The 17,251-nt window shown below is 47.4% G+C and overlaps 1 protein-coding gene across 1 annotated transcript in view; it reads left to right on the top strand.

Annotated features, from left to right (window-relative positions):
• Positions 1 to 17,251, top strand: part of LOC124021162 (multiple epidermal growth factor-like domains protein 10) — a 125,477-nt gene that overhangs the window by 100,212 nt on the left and 8,014 nt on the right. The window contains exons 12-16 of the mRNA XM_046336513.1: positions 157 to 393; positions 1,845 to 2,096; positions 2,238 to 2,359; positions 7,643 to 7,798; positions 11,509 to 11,851. Of these exons, the coding sequence (XP_046192469.1) occupies positions 157 to 393; positions 1,845 to 2,096; positions 2,238 to 2,359; positions 7,643 to 7,798; positions 11,509 to 11,851 (1,110 nt within the window). The remainder of the gene's footprint in view (positions 1 to 156; positions 394 to 1,844; positions 2,097 to 2,237; positions 2,360 to 7,642; positions 7,799 to 11,508; positions 11,852 to 17,251) is intronic.

Below are 17,251 nucleotides of genomic sequence, written 5' to 3'. Positions count from 1 at the left end.
ACAGAATGTGTTTGATCCAGGTCTGGTGTTTACTACAGTATTTGATCCAGGTCTGGTGTTTATTCCAGTATTTGATCCAGGTCTGGTGTTTCTGTGTGTATTAATGGTGATCTGTGTTAGTGTTTGCATAAATATGCTCCCCCCTCTCTATTCCAGCTGCCCTCATGATGGAGGAGCTGAATCCTTACACTAAGATCAGCCCGGCCTTGGCATCAGAGCACCAGTCAGCGGGCGCTGTCATGGGCATCATCTTCCTCCTCCTCTTCATCATGACCGTGTTGGGGGTGGTGGTGTGGTGGCGGCATCACCAGAGAGAGAAAGGAGGGCAGCACATGCCCAGTGTGTCCTACAGCCCTGCCCTGAGGATCAGCAGTCAGGGTTTCTCCCTCTCTGGTGAGATGCTCCAGACTCTACCACTTAGTGAGACGTTCCAGACTCTACCACTTAGTGAGACGCTCCAGACTCTACGACTTAGTCGTGTTAACTAAGTCAGTCAGGGTTACTCCCTCTCTGGTGAGACGCTCCAGACTCTACCACTTAGTCAGACACTCCAGACTCTACCACTTAGTCAGACACTCCAGACTCTACCACTTAGTGAGACGCTCCAGACTCTACCACTTAGTGAGACGCTCCAGACTCTACCACTTAGTGAGACGCTCCAGACTCTACCACTTAGTGAGACGCTCCAGACTCTACCACTTAGTCATGTTAACTAAGTCAGTGTGGTCTCTCTCCACAGGACTGTCTCTTTACAGTGTGTCCCTCTCTACAGGACTGTCTCTTTACAGTGAGACACAGGACTGTCTCTATACAGTGTGGTCTCTCTCTACAGGACTGTCTCTTTACAGTGTAGTCTCTCTCTACAGGACTGTCTCTATACAGTGTGGTCTCTCTCTACAGGACTGTCTCTTTACAGTGTGGACTGTCTCTCTGTGGTCTACAGGACTGTCTCTATACAGTGTGGTCTCTCTCTACAGGACTGTCTCTTTACAGTGTGGTCTCTCTCTACAGGACTGTCTCTTTACAGTGTGTCTCTCTCTACAGGACTGTCTCTTTACAGTGTGGTCTCTCTCTACAGGACTGTCTCTTTACATTGTGTCTCTCTCTACAGGACTGTCTCTTTACAGTGTGGTCTCTCTCTACAGGACTGTCTCTTTACAGTGTGTCCCTCTCTACAGGACTGTCTCTTTACAGTGTGGTGTCTCTCTACAGGACTCTCTCTTTACAGTGTGGTCTCTCTCTAAAGGACTGTCTCTTTACAGTATGGTCTCTCTCTACAGGACTCTCTCTACAGGACTGTCTCTTTACAGTGTGTCCCTCTCTACAGGACTGTCTCTTTACAGTGTGGTGTCTCTCTACAGGACTCTCTCTTTACAGTGTGGTCTCTCTCTACAGGACTGTCTCTTTACAGTATGGTCTCTCTCTACAGGACTGTCTCTTTACAGTGTGGTCCCTCTCCACAGCCCTCGGGGTGATCTGACTGAAATTGGGGGTGATCTAACTAAATTCAGGGGTGATCTGACTGAACTCTCTTTCCAGCTAGATCCTCCTCTCTCTTGCTGTTTGTGTTCTCAGCAAACTCAGCTTTCTGATGAAACCTCTGTTTTTAACAGCCTTGTATTGAAAATGTCCCGATGGAGCTGTGTGTTTTTGCGTTTGCTTGCGTGCTCGCCCATGTGACTGTGATGCTCGCCCCTGTGACTGTGAGTGTGACTGTGATGCTCGCCCCTGTGACTGTGACTGTGACTGTGATGCTCGCCCCTGTGACTGTGATGCTCGCCCTGTGACTGTGACTGACTGTGATGCTCGCCCCTGTGACTGTGATGCTCGCCCATGTGACTGAGACTGTGATGCTCGCCCATGTGACTGTGACTGTGAGTGTGATGCTCGCCCATGTGACTGTGACTGTGATGCTCGCCCCTGTGACTGTGACTGTGACTGTGATGCTCGCCCCTGTGACTGTGAGTGTGACTGTGATGCTCGCCCCTGTGACGGTGACTGTGACTGTGATGCTCGCCCATGTGACTGTGACTGTGATGCTCGCCCCTGTGACTGTGATGCTCGCCCCTGTGACTGTGATGCTCGCCCCTGTGACTGTGAGTGTGACTGTGATGCTCGCCCCTGTGACTGTGATGCTCGCCCTGTGACTGAGACTGTGTGTGTGTAGTCCTATGCTACAAGCTGATGTTTCCGTGGTGAGCAGGGCATCAGTGTACAGGCTTTGTTCTCCTCTCTAGACTCCTCTCCTACCATCAGCAACGTCAGTCGTTGTTTCACTAACCCCTCCTACCACACTCTGGGAGCATGTACCTACGCTGGCCACTACGCCAAGCCTGACAAGAAGACCAGAAGGGCCAAGGTGGGTGGCAATGAACCTTCACTTTATTTATGCTAAGAGTACATACAGGCAACTGCCAAAATAAAGAAAACAAAAACATAAAAATAAATAGTTTTCACTACAAGCTGACAGAACAGCTTCAATGCACCTCGTAATAGATTCTACAGGTGTCTGGAACTCTCTATTGGAGGGATGAGACATCGTTCTATTGGAGGGATGAGACACCATTCTATTGGAGGGATGTGACATCATTCTATTGGAGAGGATGAGACACCATTCTATTGGAGGATGAGACACCATTCTATTGGAGGGATGAGACACCATTCTATTGGAGGGATGAGACATCATTCTATTGGAGGGATGAGACACCATTCTATTGGAGGGATGAGACATCATTCTATTGGAGGGATGTGACATCGTTCTATTAGAGGATGAGGCACCATTCTATTGGAGGGATGAGTCACCATTCTATTGGAGGGATGTGACATCATTCTATTGGAGGGATGTGACATCATTCTATTGGAGGGATGTGACATCATTCTATTGGAGGGATGTGACATCATTCTATTGGAGGGATGAGACATCATTCTATTGGAGGGATGTGACATCATTCTTCCACCTGTTATGCAGGTGAATGAGGACCCAAAAGCGACTTAACAGAAACAAAGTTTATTCCAGTCCAAACAGAAAACGACTAATCCTGAATTCTTAACAGGTAATGTCCAAACGGGGAATAACAGAAATCCTCTAGTCTGTAGAGGGGAATAACAGGAGAAGCGGCCACAGACTGCAGGTCGCTTCGGGTAGGCGCAGGCCGTAGCTGATAGAGACACCTGCTCACACGCAGCATCTGATGAAGGCAAAAACACGACAGGACGGAACAAGAACACAGTACAGCAAACAAGGATCCGACAAGGACAGAAGCGGAAACAGAGGGAGAAATAGGGACTCAATCAGAGGGCAAAATAGGGGACAGGTGTGAAAGAGTAAACGAGGTAGTTAGGAGAATGAGGAACAGCTGGGAGCAGGAACGGAACGATAGAGAGAGAGAGAGAGAGAGGGATAGAGAGAGGGAAAGAACCTAATAAGACCAGCAGGGGGAAACGAATAGAAGAGGAAGCACAGGGACAAGACATGACAATCTATGACAAAACATGACACCACCAGAAATTTCAATCGTGTGGTGTTTTGTTGATGGTGGTTGGAAAACGCTGGTCTCAGGTGACGCTCCACAATCTCCCAGAAGTGTTCAGTTGGGTTGAGATCTGGAGACTGAAACGGCCAGGTCACATCGAGGGCGGCAGGGTAGCCTAGTGGTTAGAGCGTTGGACTAGTAACCGGAAGGTTGCAAGTTCAAACCCCTGAGCTGACAAGGTACAAATCTGTCGTTCTGCCCCTGAACAGGCAGTTAACCCACTGTTCCTAGGCTGTCATTGAAAATAAGAATTTGTTCATAACTGACTTGCCTAGTTAAATAAAGGTAAAACATTTTTTTTAATGGTTTATTTCGTTTTTCATGCTCATTCTACCATTACTATGTTAATTGCTTAATTAAATCAGGAACCACACCTGTGTGGAAGCACCTGCTTTCAATGTACTTTGTATCCCTCATTTACTCAAGTGTTTCCATTATTCTGGCAGTTACCTGTACATTGGCATTCTCCAAGAAACATGTGTCTTTTATTTGTCAGTCCTTTGTGTGTTGTTCCACGTTCAGCAGCTACTCTTCCTGTGGTCCTCATTAGTTGTTCCACGTGTAGCAGCTACTCTTCCTGTGGTCCTCATTAGTTGTTCCACGTGTAGCAGCTACTCTTCCTGTGGTCCTCATTAGCTGTTCCACGTGTAGCAGCTACTCTTCCTGTGGTCCTCATTAGTTGTTCCACGTGTAGCAGCTACTCTTCCTGTGGTCCTCATTAGCTGTTCCACGTGTAGCAGCTACTCTTCCTGTGGTCCTCATTAGTTGTTCCACGTGTAGCAGCTACTCTTCCTGTGGTCCTCATTAGTTGTTCCACGTGTAGCAGCTACTCTTCCTGTGGTCCTCATTAGTTGTTCCACGTGTAGCAGCTACTCTTCCTGTGGTCCTCATTAGCTGTTCCACGTGTAGCAGCTACTCTTCCTGGGGTCCTCATTAGCTGTTCCACATGTAGCAGCTACTCTTCCTGGGGTCCTCATCAGCTGTTCCACGTGTAGCAGCTACTGTTCCTGTGGTCCTCATTAGCTGTTCCACGTTCAGCAGCTACTCTTCCTGGGGTCCTCATCAGCTGTTCCACGTGTAGCAGCTACTCTTCCTGTGGTCCTCATCAGCTGTTCCACGTGTAGCAGCTACTCTTCCTGTGGTCCTCATTAGCTGTTCCACGTTCAGCAGCTACTCTTCCTGGGGTCCTCATTAGCTGTTCCACGTGTAGCAGCTACTCTTCCTGGGGTCCTCATTAGCTGTTCCATGTGTAGCAGCTACTCTTCCTGTGGTCCTAATTAGCTGTTCCACGTTCAGCAGCTACTTTTCCTGGGATCCTCATCAGCTGTTCCACGTGTAGCAGCTACTCTTCCTGTGGTCCTCATTAGCTGTTCCACGTTCAGCAGCTACTCTTCCTGGGGTCCTCATCAGCTGTTCCACGTGTAGCTGCTACTCTTCCTGGGGTCCTCATTAGCTGTCCCACGTGTAGCAGCTACTCTTCCTGGGGTCCTCATTAGCTGTTCCACGTGCAGCAGCTACTCTTCCTGTGGTCCTCATTAGCTGTTCCACATGTAGCAGCTTCTCTTGCTGGGGCCCTCAGTCTGTGTGTGTTTCGTTCCCAGGTGAAGGACAAGAGGTTAAACAGGAATAGTGCTCCAGAGTGGACAGCCTACTATAACCTCGATGAACTGGGTATGTAAATACAAGTTGATTTGGGATTGTTTAACCTCTCTGGGATATGTGGGACGGTGGCGTCCCACCTGGCCAAAAGCCAGAGAAAATGCAGAGCGCCAAATTCAAATAAATATATAAATATACTATAAAAATCAACACATGCAAGATATCAAATTAAAGCTACACTTGTTGTGAATCCAGCCAACATGTCAGAGTTCAAAAAGGCTTTTTTGAGAAAGCAAACGATGCCATTATCTGAGGATAGCACCATAGTAAACAAAGAGAGAAAAGCACATTTCAACCCTGCAGGCGCGACACAAAACGCAGGATATATACAAATATAATTCATGCCTTACCTTTGATTAGCTTCTTTTGTTGGCACTCCAATATGTCCCATAAACATCACAAATGGTCCTTTTGTTCGATTAATTCCGTTGATATATATCCAAAATGTCAATTTATTTGGCTCGTTTGATCCAGAAAAGCACCGGTTCCAACTTACGCAACGTGACTACAAAATATCTCAAAAGTTACCTGTAAACTTAGTCAAAACATTTCAAACTACTTTTGTAATACAACTTTAGGTATTTTTTAACGGAAATAATCGATAAAATTGTATACGGGATGATCTGTGTTCATTACAGGAGGAAAACAAAATGTAGCTGCTTTCTGGCCACACGCCTCTATCTAACAGTACACGTCAAGTTACCCTCGTTCAAGATGGCTGTACTTCTGCATTACACAAAGGAAAAACCTCAACCAATTTCTAAAGACTGGTGACATCCAGTGGAAGCGATAGGAACTGCAAGAAGGTCCCTTAGAAATCTGGATTCCCAATGAAAACCCATTGAAAAGAAAGTGACCTCAACAACATCAAAAAATCTGAATGTTTTGTCCTCAGGGTTTTGCCTGCTAAATAAGTTCTGTTATACTCACAGACATGATTCAAACAGTTTTAGAAACTTCAGAATGTTTCATATCCAAATCTACTAATAATATGAATATCTTATCTTCTGGGAATGAGTAGCAGGCAGTTGAATTTGAGAATGCATTTCATCCGGATGTGAAAATACTGCCCCCTGTCACCAAGAAGTTAACAAAACTTTAGGAACACCTGCTGAATAGATGGCCATATACACTGACCGTTCAAAACATTAGAAACACCTGCTGTATAGATACACTGACTGTTCAAAATATTAGGAACACCTGCTGTATAGATACACCGACCGTTCAAAATATTAGGAACACCTGCTGTATAGATACACTGACCGTTCATAACATTAGGAACACCTGCTGTATAGATACACTGACTGTTCAAAATATTAGGAACACCTGCTGTATAGATACACTGACTGTTCAAAATATTAGGAACACCTGCTGTATAGATACACTGACCGTTCATAACATTAGGAACACCTGCTGTACAGATACACTGACTGTTCAAAATATTAGGAACACCTGCTGTATAGATACACTGACTGTTCAAAATATTAGGAACACCTGCTGTATAGATACACTGACCGTTCATAACATTAGGAACACCTGCTGTATAGATACACTGACTGTTCAAAATATTAGGAACACCTGCTGTATAGATATACTGACCGTTCATAACATTAGGAACACCTGCTGTATAGATACATTGACTGTTCAAAATATTAGGAACACCTGCTGTATAGATATCTCTGACCGTTCATAACATTAGGAACACCTGCTGTATAGATACACTGACTGTTCAAAATATTAGGAACACCTACTGTATAGATGGGCATATACACTGACTGTTCAAAACATTAGGAACACCTGCTGTATAGATGGGCATATACACTGACTGTTCAAAACATTAGGAACACCTGCTGTATAGATACACTGACTGTTCAAAACATTAGGAACACCATCTCTGTAGGTGTGTACCGTGTAGACAGACTCTTAATCTGTCCCTTTAACATCTCTGTGGTGTGTGTAGACAGACTCTTAATCTGTCCCTTTAACATCTCTGTAGGTGTGTACCGTGTAGACAGACTCTTAATCTGTCCCTTTAACATCTCTGTAGGTGTGTACCGTGTAGACAGACTCTTAATCTGTCCCTTTAACATCTCTGTAGGTGTGTACCGTGTAGACAGACTCTTAATCTGTCCCTTTAACATCTCTGTAGGTGTGTACCGTGTAGACAGACTCTTAATCTGTCCCTTTAACATCTCTGTAGGTGTGTACCGTGTAGACAGACTCTTAATCTGTCCCTTTAACATCTCTGTAGGTGTGTACAGACAGACTCTTAATCTGTCCCTTTAACATCTCTGTAGGTGTGTACCGTGTAGACAGACTCTTAATCTGTCCCTTTAACATCTCTGTAGGTGCGTACCGTGTAGACAGACTCTTAATCTGTCCCTTTAACATCTCTGTAGGTGTGTACCGTGTAGACAGACTCTTAATCTGTCCCTTTAACATCTCTGTAGGTGTGTACCGTGGAGGGTGCCCAATTTGACAGAGAGCGCTACAGCTCCTACCAGAGCGAGGGAGCAGAGAGTGAACAGTACCACAGGAGGGAGGGTGCCCAGAGTATGAGACTCCACTATGTCCCTATGAAGAAGACCATCTCATATAACAGACTGGTTGGTCTGTGTTTCCCAAAGACTTTCCTGCACTGTAGTGTGTGGCTGCATGTGTGCTGTGTGTGTGTTTGTGTCAGAGTATGTGAGTGGAGCGAGGAGCGGAGGGTGCCCAATTTGACTGGAGCGCGGAGCGAGGAGTGGAGGGTGCCCAATTTGACTGGAGCGCAGAGCGAGGAGCGGAGGGTGCCCAATTTGACTGGAGCGGGGGAGCCCAATTTGAGGAGCGAGGAGTGGAGGGTGCCCAATTTGACTGGAGCGCAGAGCGAGGAGCAGAGAGTGCCCAATTTGACTGGAGCGCAGAGCGAGGAGTGGAGGGTGCCCAATTTGACTGGAGCGCAGGGAGCGAGGAGCAGAGTGCCCAATTTGACTGGAGCGCGGAGCGAGGAGCAGGAGGGTGCCCAATTTGACTGGAGCGCGGAGCGAGGAGTGGAGGGTGCCCAATTTGACTGGAGCGCGGAGCGAGGGAGTGGAGGGTGCCCAATTTGACTGGAGCGCAGAGCGAGGAGTGGAGGGTGCCCAATTTGACTGGAGCGGAGCGAGGAGCGGAGGGTGCCCAATTTGACTGGAGCGCGGAGCGAGGGAGGGAGGGTGCCCAATTTGACTGGAGCGCCCAATTCTGGGAGCGAGAGGAGTGGAGTGCCCAATTTGACTGGAGCGCAGAGCGAGGAGTGGAGGGTGCCCAATTTGACTGGAGCGCGGAGCGAGGAGTGGAGGGTGCCCAATTTGACTGGAGCGCAGAGCGAGGAGTGGAGGGTGCCCAATTTGACTGGAGCGCAGAGCGAGGAGTGGAGGGTGCCCAATTTGACTGGAGCGCAGAGCGAGGAGTGGAGGGTGCCCAATTTGACTGGAGCGCAGAGCGAGGAGTGGAGGGTGCCCAATTTGACTGGAGCGCAGAGCAGGGGAGTGGAGGGTGCCCAATTTGACTGGAGCGCAGAGCGAGGCCCAGTGGAGGGTGCCCAATTTGACTGGAGCGCAGAGCGAGGAGTGGAGGGTGCCCAATTTGACTGGAGAGCGAGGAGCGGAGGGTGCCCACGACTGGAGCGGCCTTCTGGAGCGCCCCAATTTGACTGGAGCTTCCAGTTTCGCCCGCTCCAGTTCCTCTCCCAGCAGCGCTCTCTTCATGAGCTCAGGACGTGCCCGGCCCAGAATGCATTTGTAGTCTACAATGTGTGCTGCTACAGCCCCTTGCTTTAGCTACTGTCACGGAGTTCACTAAATATTTTCATAGAGAAACTGATAAAACACAGGTGCAAAATCACTTACAAAGATGAGGAGGAACCAAGAGCAAGAGAATGAGTGAGATGTAGTGTCCATAACTGGAGAAGAGAGGGAGTGTGATGATGTAGTGTCCATTACTAAAGAAGTGAGGGAGTGTGGTGATGTAGTGTGGTGATGGTGTCCACAACTAAAGAAGAGAGGAGTGTGGGATGTAGAAAATATCAGAAACTTTGAACATCCCATGGAGCACCATTAAATGCATTATTAAAAATAGAAAGAATATGGCACCACAACAAACCTGCCAAGAGAGGGCCCCAAAACTCACGGACTGGACAAGGAGGGCATTAATCAGAGAGGCAACAAAGAGACCAACGATAACCCTGAAGGAGCTGCAAAGCTCCACAGAGGAGATTGAAGTATCTGACCATAGGACCACTTTAAGCCATACTGAGCTGGGCTTTACAGAAGGGTGGAGAAAAAAGCCATTGCTTAAAGAAAAAAATAAGCAAACACGTTTGGTGTTCGCAAAAGGAATGTGAGAGACTCCCAAAACATATGGAAGAAGGTACTGGTCAGATGAGACTAGAATTGAGCTTTTTGGCCATCAAGGAAAACGGATGTTTGGCGCAAACCCAACACCTCTCATCACCCCGAGAACACTATCCCCACAGTGAAGCATGGTGGTGGCAGCATCATGCTGTGAGGATGTTTTTCATTGGCAGGGACTGGGAAACAGGACTGACTGATGGCGCTAAATACAGGGACATTCTTGAGGGAAACCTGTTTCAGTCTTCCAGAGATTTGAGACTGGGACGGAGGTTCACCTTCCAGCAGGACAATGACCCTAAGCATATTGCTAAAGCAACTCGAGTGGTTTAAGGGAAACATTTACATGTCTTGGAATGGCCTAGTCAAAGCCCAGACCTCAATCCAATTGATAATCTGTTGTATGACTTAAAGATTGCTGTGCACCAGCGGAACCCATCCAACTTGAAGGAGCTGGAGCAGTTTTTGCCTTGAAGAATGGGCAAAAATCCCAGTGGCTAGATGTGCCAAACTTATAAAGACCTACCCTAAGAGACTTGCAGCTGTAATCACAACAATAGATGGGTGTTGGTGAAATGGTAGGTCCAGGCAGTCACAACAATAGATGGGTGATGGTTAAATGGTAGGTCCCGGTAGTCACAACAATAGATGGGTGATGGTTAAATGGTAGGTCCCAATAGATGGGTGATGGTTAAATGGTAGGTCAGGAAGTCACGGATGGGTGGTTAAATGGTAGGTCCGGAGTCACAATAATAGATGGGTGTTGGTTAAATGGTAGGTCCCGGTAGTCACAACAATAGATGGGTGTTGGTTAAATGGTAGGTCCCGGTAGTCACAACAATATATGGGTTTTGGTTAAATGGTGATTTTAAGAATGGAGGGTAGCTAGGCGGCTAGTTGTTTTCTTCTTCCTGCAGTGAGGTTTTTAGCAGAGCGGTTGGAAAGAACGTGCCCAGCGCCTGGAGCGTTGCACCGCAATGAGCGGGATTGCAGACCACTCAACACCGCTCTGTAAGCAATGAGCGGGATTTCAGACCACTCAACACCGCTCTGTAAGCAATGAGCGGGATTTCAGACCACTCAACACCGCTCTGTAAGCAATGAGCGGGATTGCAGACCACTCAACACCGCTCTGTAAGCAATGAGCGGGATTTCAGACCACTCAACACCGCTCTGTAAGCAATGAGCGGGATTTCAGACCACTCAACACCGCTCACATACTCTGGTTTGTGTATGAACTGATGTGTATGAACTGATGTGTATGAACTGATGTGTATAAACTGATGTGTGTGTTTTGACCTCTGTGTCTCTCTCTCCACAGGGCACGCCTGTGATCTCCTCCTCAGTGTGTGTTCCTTCCTCCTGATGGCCTCACACACTGCCTCTGGTCCTCTGACTAGTCTCTAACTAACACAGTCTTCTCTGGTCCCCAGTCTGACTGGAGTCCTCTCTGGTCCTCTCCTCCAGTCTCTACCTAACACAGTCCTCTCTGGTCCTCTCCTCCAGTCTCTACCTAACACAGTCCTCTCTGAGCGAGTCTCCCAACTAACACAGTCCTCTCTGGTCCTCTCCTCCAGTCTCTACCTAACACAGTCCTCTCTGGTCCTCTCCTCCAGTCTCTACCTAACACAGTCCTCTCTGGTCCTCTCCTCCAGTCTCTACCTAACACACTCCTCTCTGGTCCTCTCCTCTCTCCTCCTTCCTCCTCTACTGTCCAGTTCTCTAACTAACACAACACCCCATAAACAAACTCACTAGGATGTAAATGCTTTATACTGTGATATGCTACTAATAGTGTGAATGTTGTGTGTCCTGTGTGATTTACCCTGTACTCTGTTTTTAATTGTTTATCTACAGGTTGTCAGCGGATACGAGTTTCCTTATCTTACCTCCTGGGGTAGAATTATAATCTCATGTTGTATTCGTCTCCCAATGTTGATATGTAGAATGCATTGAAAGGCCCGTCAATGTCATCGCTGATATCAGAATCATTCGCTAACAGATACCTTCACCTTGGTAAAACAAAAAAAGTGTTCCCGTCTTCCTGCTTCTCAGTGTGTTATTTGTCTTTGTCAGACTACATGAAGGGTTCCCTGTCCAGCACCTGCTCTCTGAACAGTGAGAACCCCCACGCCACCATCAATGACCCACAGGCCGTGGTCTGTAAACACACAGAGAGCAGCTATGTAGAGATGAAGAGTCCTGTCCACCACGACATGTCCTACTGCTCCTCTGCTATAGTCACCACCACCGCCACACACACCGTCAGCAAGAACATCTATGATGTGGGTGAGTTATAGATATATAGTTATGTAGATGTCCTACTGGGTGAGTTATAGATATATAGTTATGTAGATGTCCTTGGGTGAGTTATATATATATATAATATATATATATATATAAAATATATATAATAATATACTCTATAGATGAGACTATAATTATGAGATGTCCTACTGGGTGAGTTATAGATATATAGATGTCCTACTGGGTGAGTTATAGATATATAGTTATGTAGATGTCCTACTGGGTGAGTTATAGTTATGTAGATGTCCTACTGGGTGAGTTATAGATATATAGTTATGTAGATGTCCTACTGGGTGAGTTATAGATATATAGTTATGTAGATATCCTACTGGGTGAGTTATAGATATATAGTTATGTAGATGTCCTACTGGGTGAGTTATAGATATATAGATGTCCTACTGGGTGAGTTATAGATATATAGTTATGTAGATGTCCTACTGGGTGAGTTATAGATATATAGTTATGTAGATGTCCTACTGGGTGAGTTATAGATATATAGATGTCCTACTGGGTGAGTTATAGATATATAGATGTCCTACTGGGTGAGTTATAGATATATAGTTATGTAGATGTCCTACTGGGTGAGTTATAGATATATAGTTATGTAGATGTCCTACTGGGTGAGTTATAGATATATAGTTATGTAGATGTCCTACTGGGTGATTTATAGATATATAGTTATGTAGATGTCCTACTGGGTGAGTTATAGATATATAGTTATGTAGATATCCTGTGGGTGAGTTATAGATATATAGTTATGTAGATGTCCTACTGGGTGAGTTATAGATATATAGATGTCCTACTGGGTGAGTTATAGATATATAGTTATGTAGATGTCCTAGGGTGAGTTATAGATATATAGTTATGTAGATGTCCTACTGGGTGAGTTATAGATATATAGATGTCCTACTGGGTGAGTTATAGATATATAGATGTCCTACTGGGTGAGTTATAGATATATAGTTATGTAGATGTCCTACTGGGTGAGTTATAGATAATATAGTTATGTAGATGTCCTACTGGGTGAGTTATAGATATATAGTTATGTAGATGTCCTACTGGGTGATTTATAGATATATAGTTATGTAGATGTCCTACTGGGTGAGTTATAGATATATAGTTATGTAGATGTCCTACTGGGTGAGTTATAGATATATAGTTGTGTAGATGTCCTACTGGGTGAGTTATAGATATATAGTTGTGTAGATGTCCTACTGGGTGAGTTATAGATATATAGATGTCCTACTGGGTGAGTTATAGATATATAGTTATGTAGATGTCCTACTGCTCCTCTGCTATAGTCACCACCACCACCACACACACCGTCAGCAAGAACGTCTATGATGTGGGTGAGTTACGGGGATGTAGGGTCATCGACATCCCCTTAGTTCTGGAGAAGATGAGCTCATGAGGAAGATGTAACTGACTGTGTAACTGACTGGGTATCAGTCTGTTGTCTATGTCTGTTGTTTCAGTCTGTTGTTTCAGTCTGTTGTCTTTGTCTGTTGTCTGTCTGTTCTCTCTGTCTCTCTCTCTTCTGTCTGAGGGGTTATTGTGGAAGGTACTTGTATGAAGTGTTTGAATGATCACTTTGATTAGTCAGAAAAGTAAAAGCCTTTTTCTCTCCTCTCCATCCCCCTATCTCTATCCCTCCATCCCCCTATCTCTATCCCTCCATCACCCTATCTCTATCCCTCCATCCCCCTATCTCTATCCTTCCATCCCCCTATCTCTATCCCTCCATCCCCTATCTCTATCCCTCTATCCCCTATCTCTATCCCTCCATCCCCCTATCTATATCCCTCCATCCCCCTATCTCTATCCCTCCATCCGCCTATCTCTATCCCTCCATCCCCCTATCTCTATCTCTATCACTATCCCTCCATCCCTGATCTCTATCCTCCATCCCCTATCTCTATCTATATCCCCCATCCCCCTATCTCTATCCCTCCATCCCCCTATCTCTATCCCTCCACCCCCATCTATATCCCTCCATCCCCCTATCTCTATCCCTCCATCCCCCTATCTCTATCCCTCCATCCCCCTATCTCTATCTATATCCCCCATCCCCCTATCTCTATCCCTCCATCCCCTATCTCTATCCCTCCATCCCCCTATCTCTATCCCTCCATCCCCCTATCTCTATCCCTCCATCCCCCTATCTCTATCTATATCCCCCATCCCCCTATCTCTATCCCTCCATCCCCCTATCTCTATCCCTCCATCCCCCTATCTATATCCCTCCATCCCCTATCTATATCCCTCCATCCCCCTATCTCTATCCCTCCATCCCCCTATCTCTATTTCCTATCCCTCCATCCCCCTATCTCTATCCCTCCATCCCCCCTATCTCTATCCCTCCATCCCCCATCTCTATCTCTCCATCCCCTATCTCTATCCCTCCATCCCCCTATCTCTATCCCTACATCCCCCTATCTCTATCCCTCCATCCCCCTATCTCTATCCCTCCATCCCCCTATCTCTATCCCTCCATCCCCCTATCTCTATCCCTCCATCCCCCTATCTCTATCCCTCCATCCCCTATCTCTATCCCTACATCCCCTATCTCTATCCCTCCATCCCCCTATCTCTATCCCTCCATCCCCCTATCTCTATCCCTCCATCCCCCTATCTCTATCCCTCCATCCCCCTATCTCTATCCCTCCATCCCCCTATCTCTATCCCTCCATCCCCCTATCTCTATCCCTACATCCCCCTATCTCTATCCCCCATCCCCCATCTCTATCCCTACATACCCCTATCTCTATCTATCCTCCATCCCCCTATCTCTATCCCTCCATCCCCCTATCTCTATCCCCCTATCTCTATCCCTCTATCTCTATCACTCCATCCCCCTATCTCTATCCCTCCATCTCTATCCCTCCATCCCCCTATCTATATCCCTCCATCACCCTATCTCTATCCCTCCATCCCCCTATCTCTATCCCCCAATCTCTATCCCTCCATCCCTCCATTTCTATCCCTCCATGTCCCTCCATCCCCCATCTATATCCCTCCATCTCTATCCCTCCATCCCCTATCTCTATCCCTCCATCCCCCTATCTCTATCCCCCAATCTCTATCCCTCCATCCCCCTATCTCTATCCCTCCATCCCCCTATCTCTATCCCTCCATCCCCCTATCTCTATCCCTACATCCCCCTATCTCTATCCCTCCATCCCCCTATCTATCCCTCCATCCCCCTATCTCTATCCCTACATCCCCCTATCTCTGATCTCTCCATCCCCCTATCTCTATCCCTCCATCCCCTATCTCTATCCCTCCATCCCCCTATCTCTATCCCTCCATCCCCTATCTCCATCTCTATCCCTCCACCCCCTATCTCTATCCCTCCATCCCCCTGATCTTATCCCTCCATCCCCTATCTCTATCCCTCCATCCCCCTATCTCTATCCCTCCATCCCCTATCTCTATCCCTCCATCCCCCTATCTCTATCCCTCCATCCCCCTATCTCTATCCCTCCATCCCCCTATCTCTATCCCTCCACCCCCTATCTCCATCTCTATCCCTCCACCCCCTATCTCTATCCCTCCATCCCCTATCTCTATCCCTCCATCCCCCTATCTATATCCCTCCATCCCCCTATCTCTATCCCTCCATCCCCCTATCTCTATCCCTACATCCCCCTATCTCTATCCCTACATCCCCCTATCTCTATCCCCATCCCCCCATCTCTATCCTACATACCCCTATCTCTATCTATATCCCTCCATCCCCCTATCTCTATCCCTCCATCCCCCCTATCTCTATCCCCTATCTCTATCCCTCCATCTCTATCCCTCCATCCCCCTATCTCTATCCCTTATCCCCCTATCTCTATCCCCCAGATGTCCTCCTCCCCCTATCTCTATCCCTCCATCCCCCTATCTCTATCCTCCATCCCCCTATCTCTATCCCTAGATCCCCCTATCTCTATCCCTCCATCCCCCTATCTCTATCCCTCCATCCCCCTATCTCTATCCCTACATCCCCTATCTCTATCTCTCCATCCCCCTATCTCTATCCCTCCATCCCCCTATCTCTATCCCTCCATCCCCCTATCTCTATCCCTCCATCCCCCTGGGTCCATCTCTATCCCTCCACCCCCTATCTCTATCCCTCCATCCCCCTGATCTCTATCCCTCCATCCCCCTATCTCTATCCCTCCATCCCCCTGGGTCTATCCCTCCATCCCCCTATCTCTATCCCTCCATCCCCCTATCTCTATCCCTCCATCCCCTTCTATCCCTCCATCCCCCTATTCTATCCCTCCACCCCCCTATCTCCATCTCTATCCCTCCACCCCCCTATCTCTATCCCTCCATCCCCCTATCTCTATCCCTCCATCCCCCTATCTATATCCTCCATCCCCCTATCTCTATCCCTCCATCCCCTATCTCTATCCCTACATCCCCCTATCTCTATCCCTACATCCCCCTATCTCTATCCCCCATCCCCCATCTCTATCCCTACATACCCCTATCTCTATCTATATCCCTCCATCCCCCTATCTCTATCCCTCCATCCCCCTATCTCTATCCCCCCATCTCTATCCCTCCATCTCTATCACTCCATCCCCCTATCTCTATCCCTCCATCCCCCTATCTCTATCCCCCAATCTCTATCCCTCCATCCCCCTATCTCTATCCCTCCATCCCCCTATCTCTATCCCTCCATCCCCCTATCTCTATCCCTACATCCCCCTATCTCTATCCCTCCATCCCCCTATCTCTATCCCTCCATCACCCTATCTCTATCCCTACATCCCCCTATCTCTATCCCTCCATCCCCCTATCTCTATCCCTCCATCCCCCTATCTCTATCCCTCCATCCCCCTATCTCCATCTCTATCCCTCCACCCCCTATCTCTATCCCTCCATCCCCTGATCTCTATCCCTCCATCCCCCTATCTCTATCCCTCCATCCCCCTATCTCTATCCCTCCATCCCCCTATCTCTATCCCTCCATCCCCCTATCTCTATCCCTCCATCCCCCTATCTCTATCCCTCCATCCCCCTATCTCTATCCCTCCATCCCCCTATCTCTATCCCTCCATCCCCCTATCTCTATCCCTCCACCCCCCTATCTCCATCTCTATCCCTCCACCCCCCTATCTCTATCCCTCCATCCCCCTATTTCTATCCCTCCATCCCCCTATCTATATCCCTCCATCCCCTATCTCTATCCCTCCATCCCCCTATCTCTATCCCTACATCCCCCTATCTCTATCCCTACATCCCCTATCTCTATCCCCCATCCCCCATCTCTATCCCTACATACCCCTATCTCTATCTATATCCCTCCATCCCCCTATCTCTATCCCTCCATCCCCCTATCTCTATCCCTCCATCTCTATCACTCCATCCCCCTATCTCTATCCC

The sequence above is a fragment of the Oncorhynchus gorbuscha genome, unplaced genomic scaffold (assembly GCF_021184085.1).
Source record: "Oncorhynchus gorbuscha isolate QuinsamMale2020 ecotype Even-year unplaced genomic scaffold, OgorEven_v1.0 Un_scaffold_1069, whole genome shotgun sequence".
NCBI classification, from domain to species: Eukaryota; Metazoa; Chordata; class Actinopteri; order Salmoniformes; family Salmonidae; genus Oncorhynchus; species Oncorhynchus gorbuscha.
This window is presented reverse-complemented; position numbering and strand designations above follow the sequence as displayed.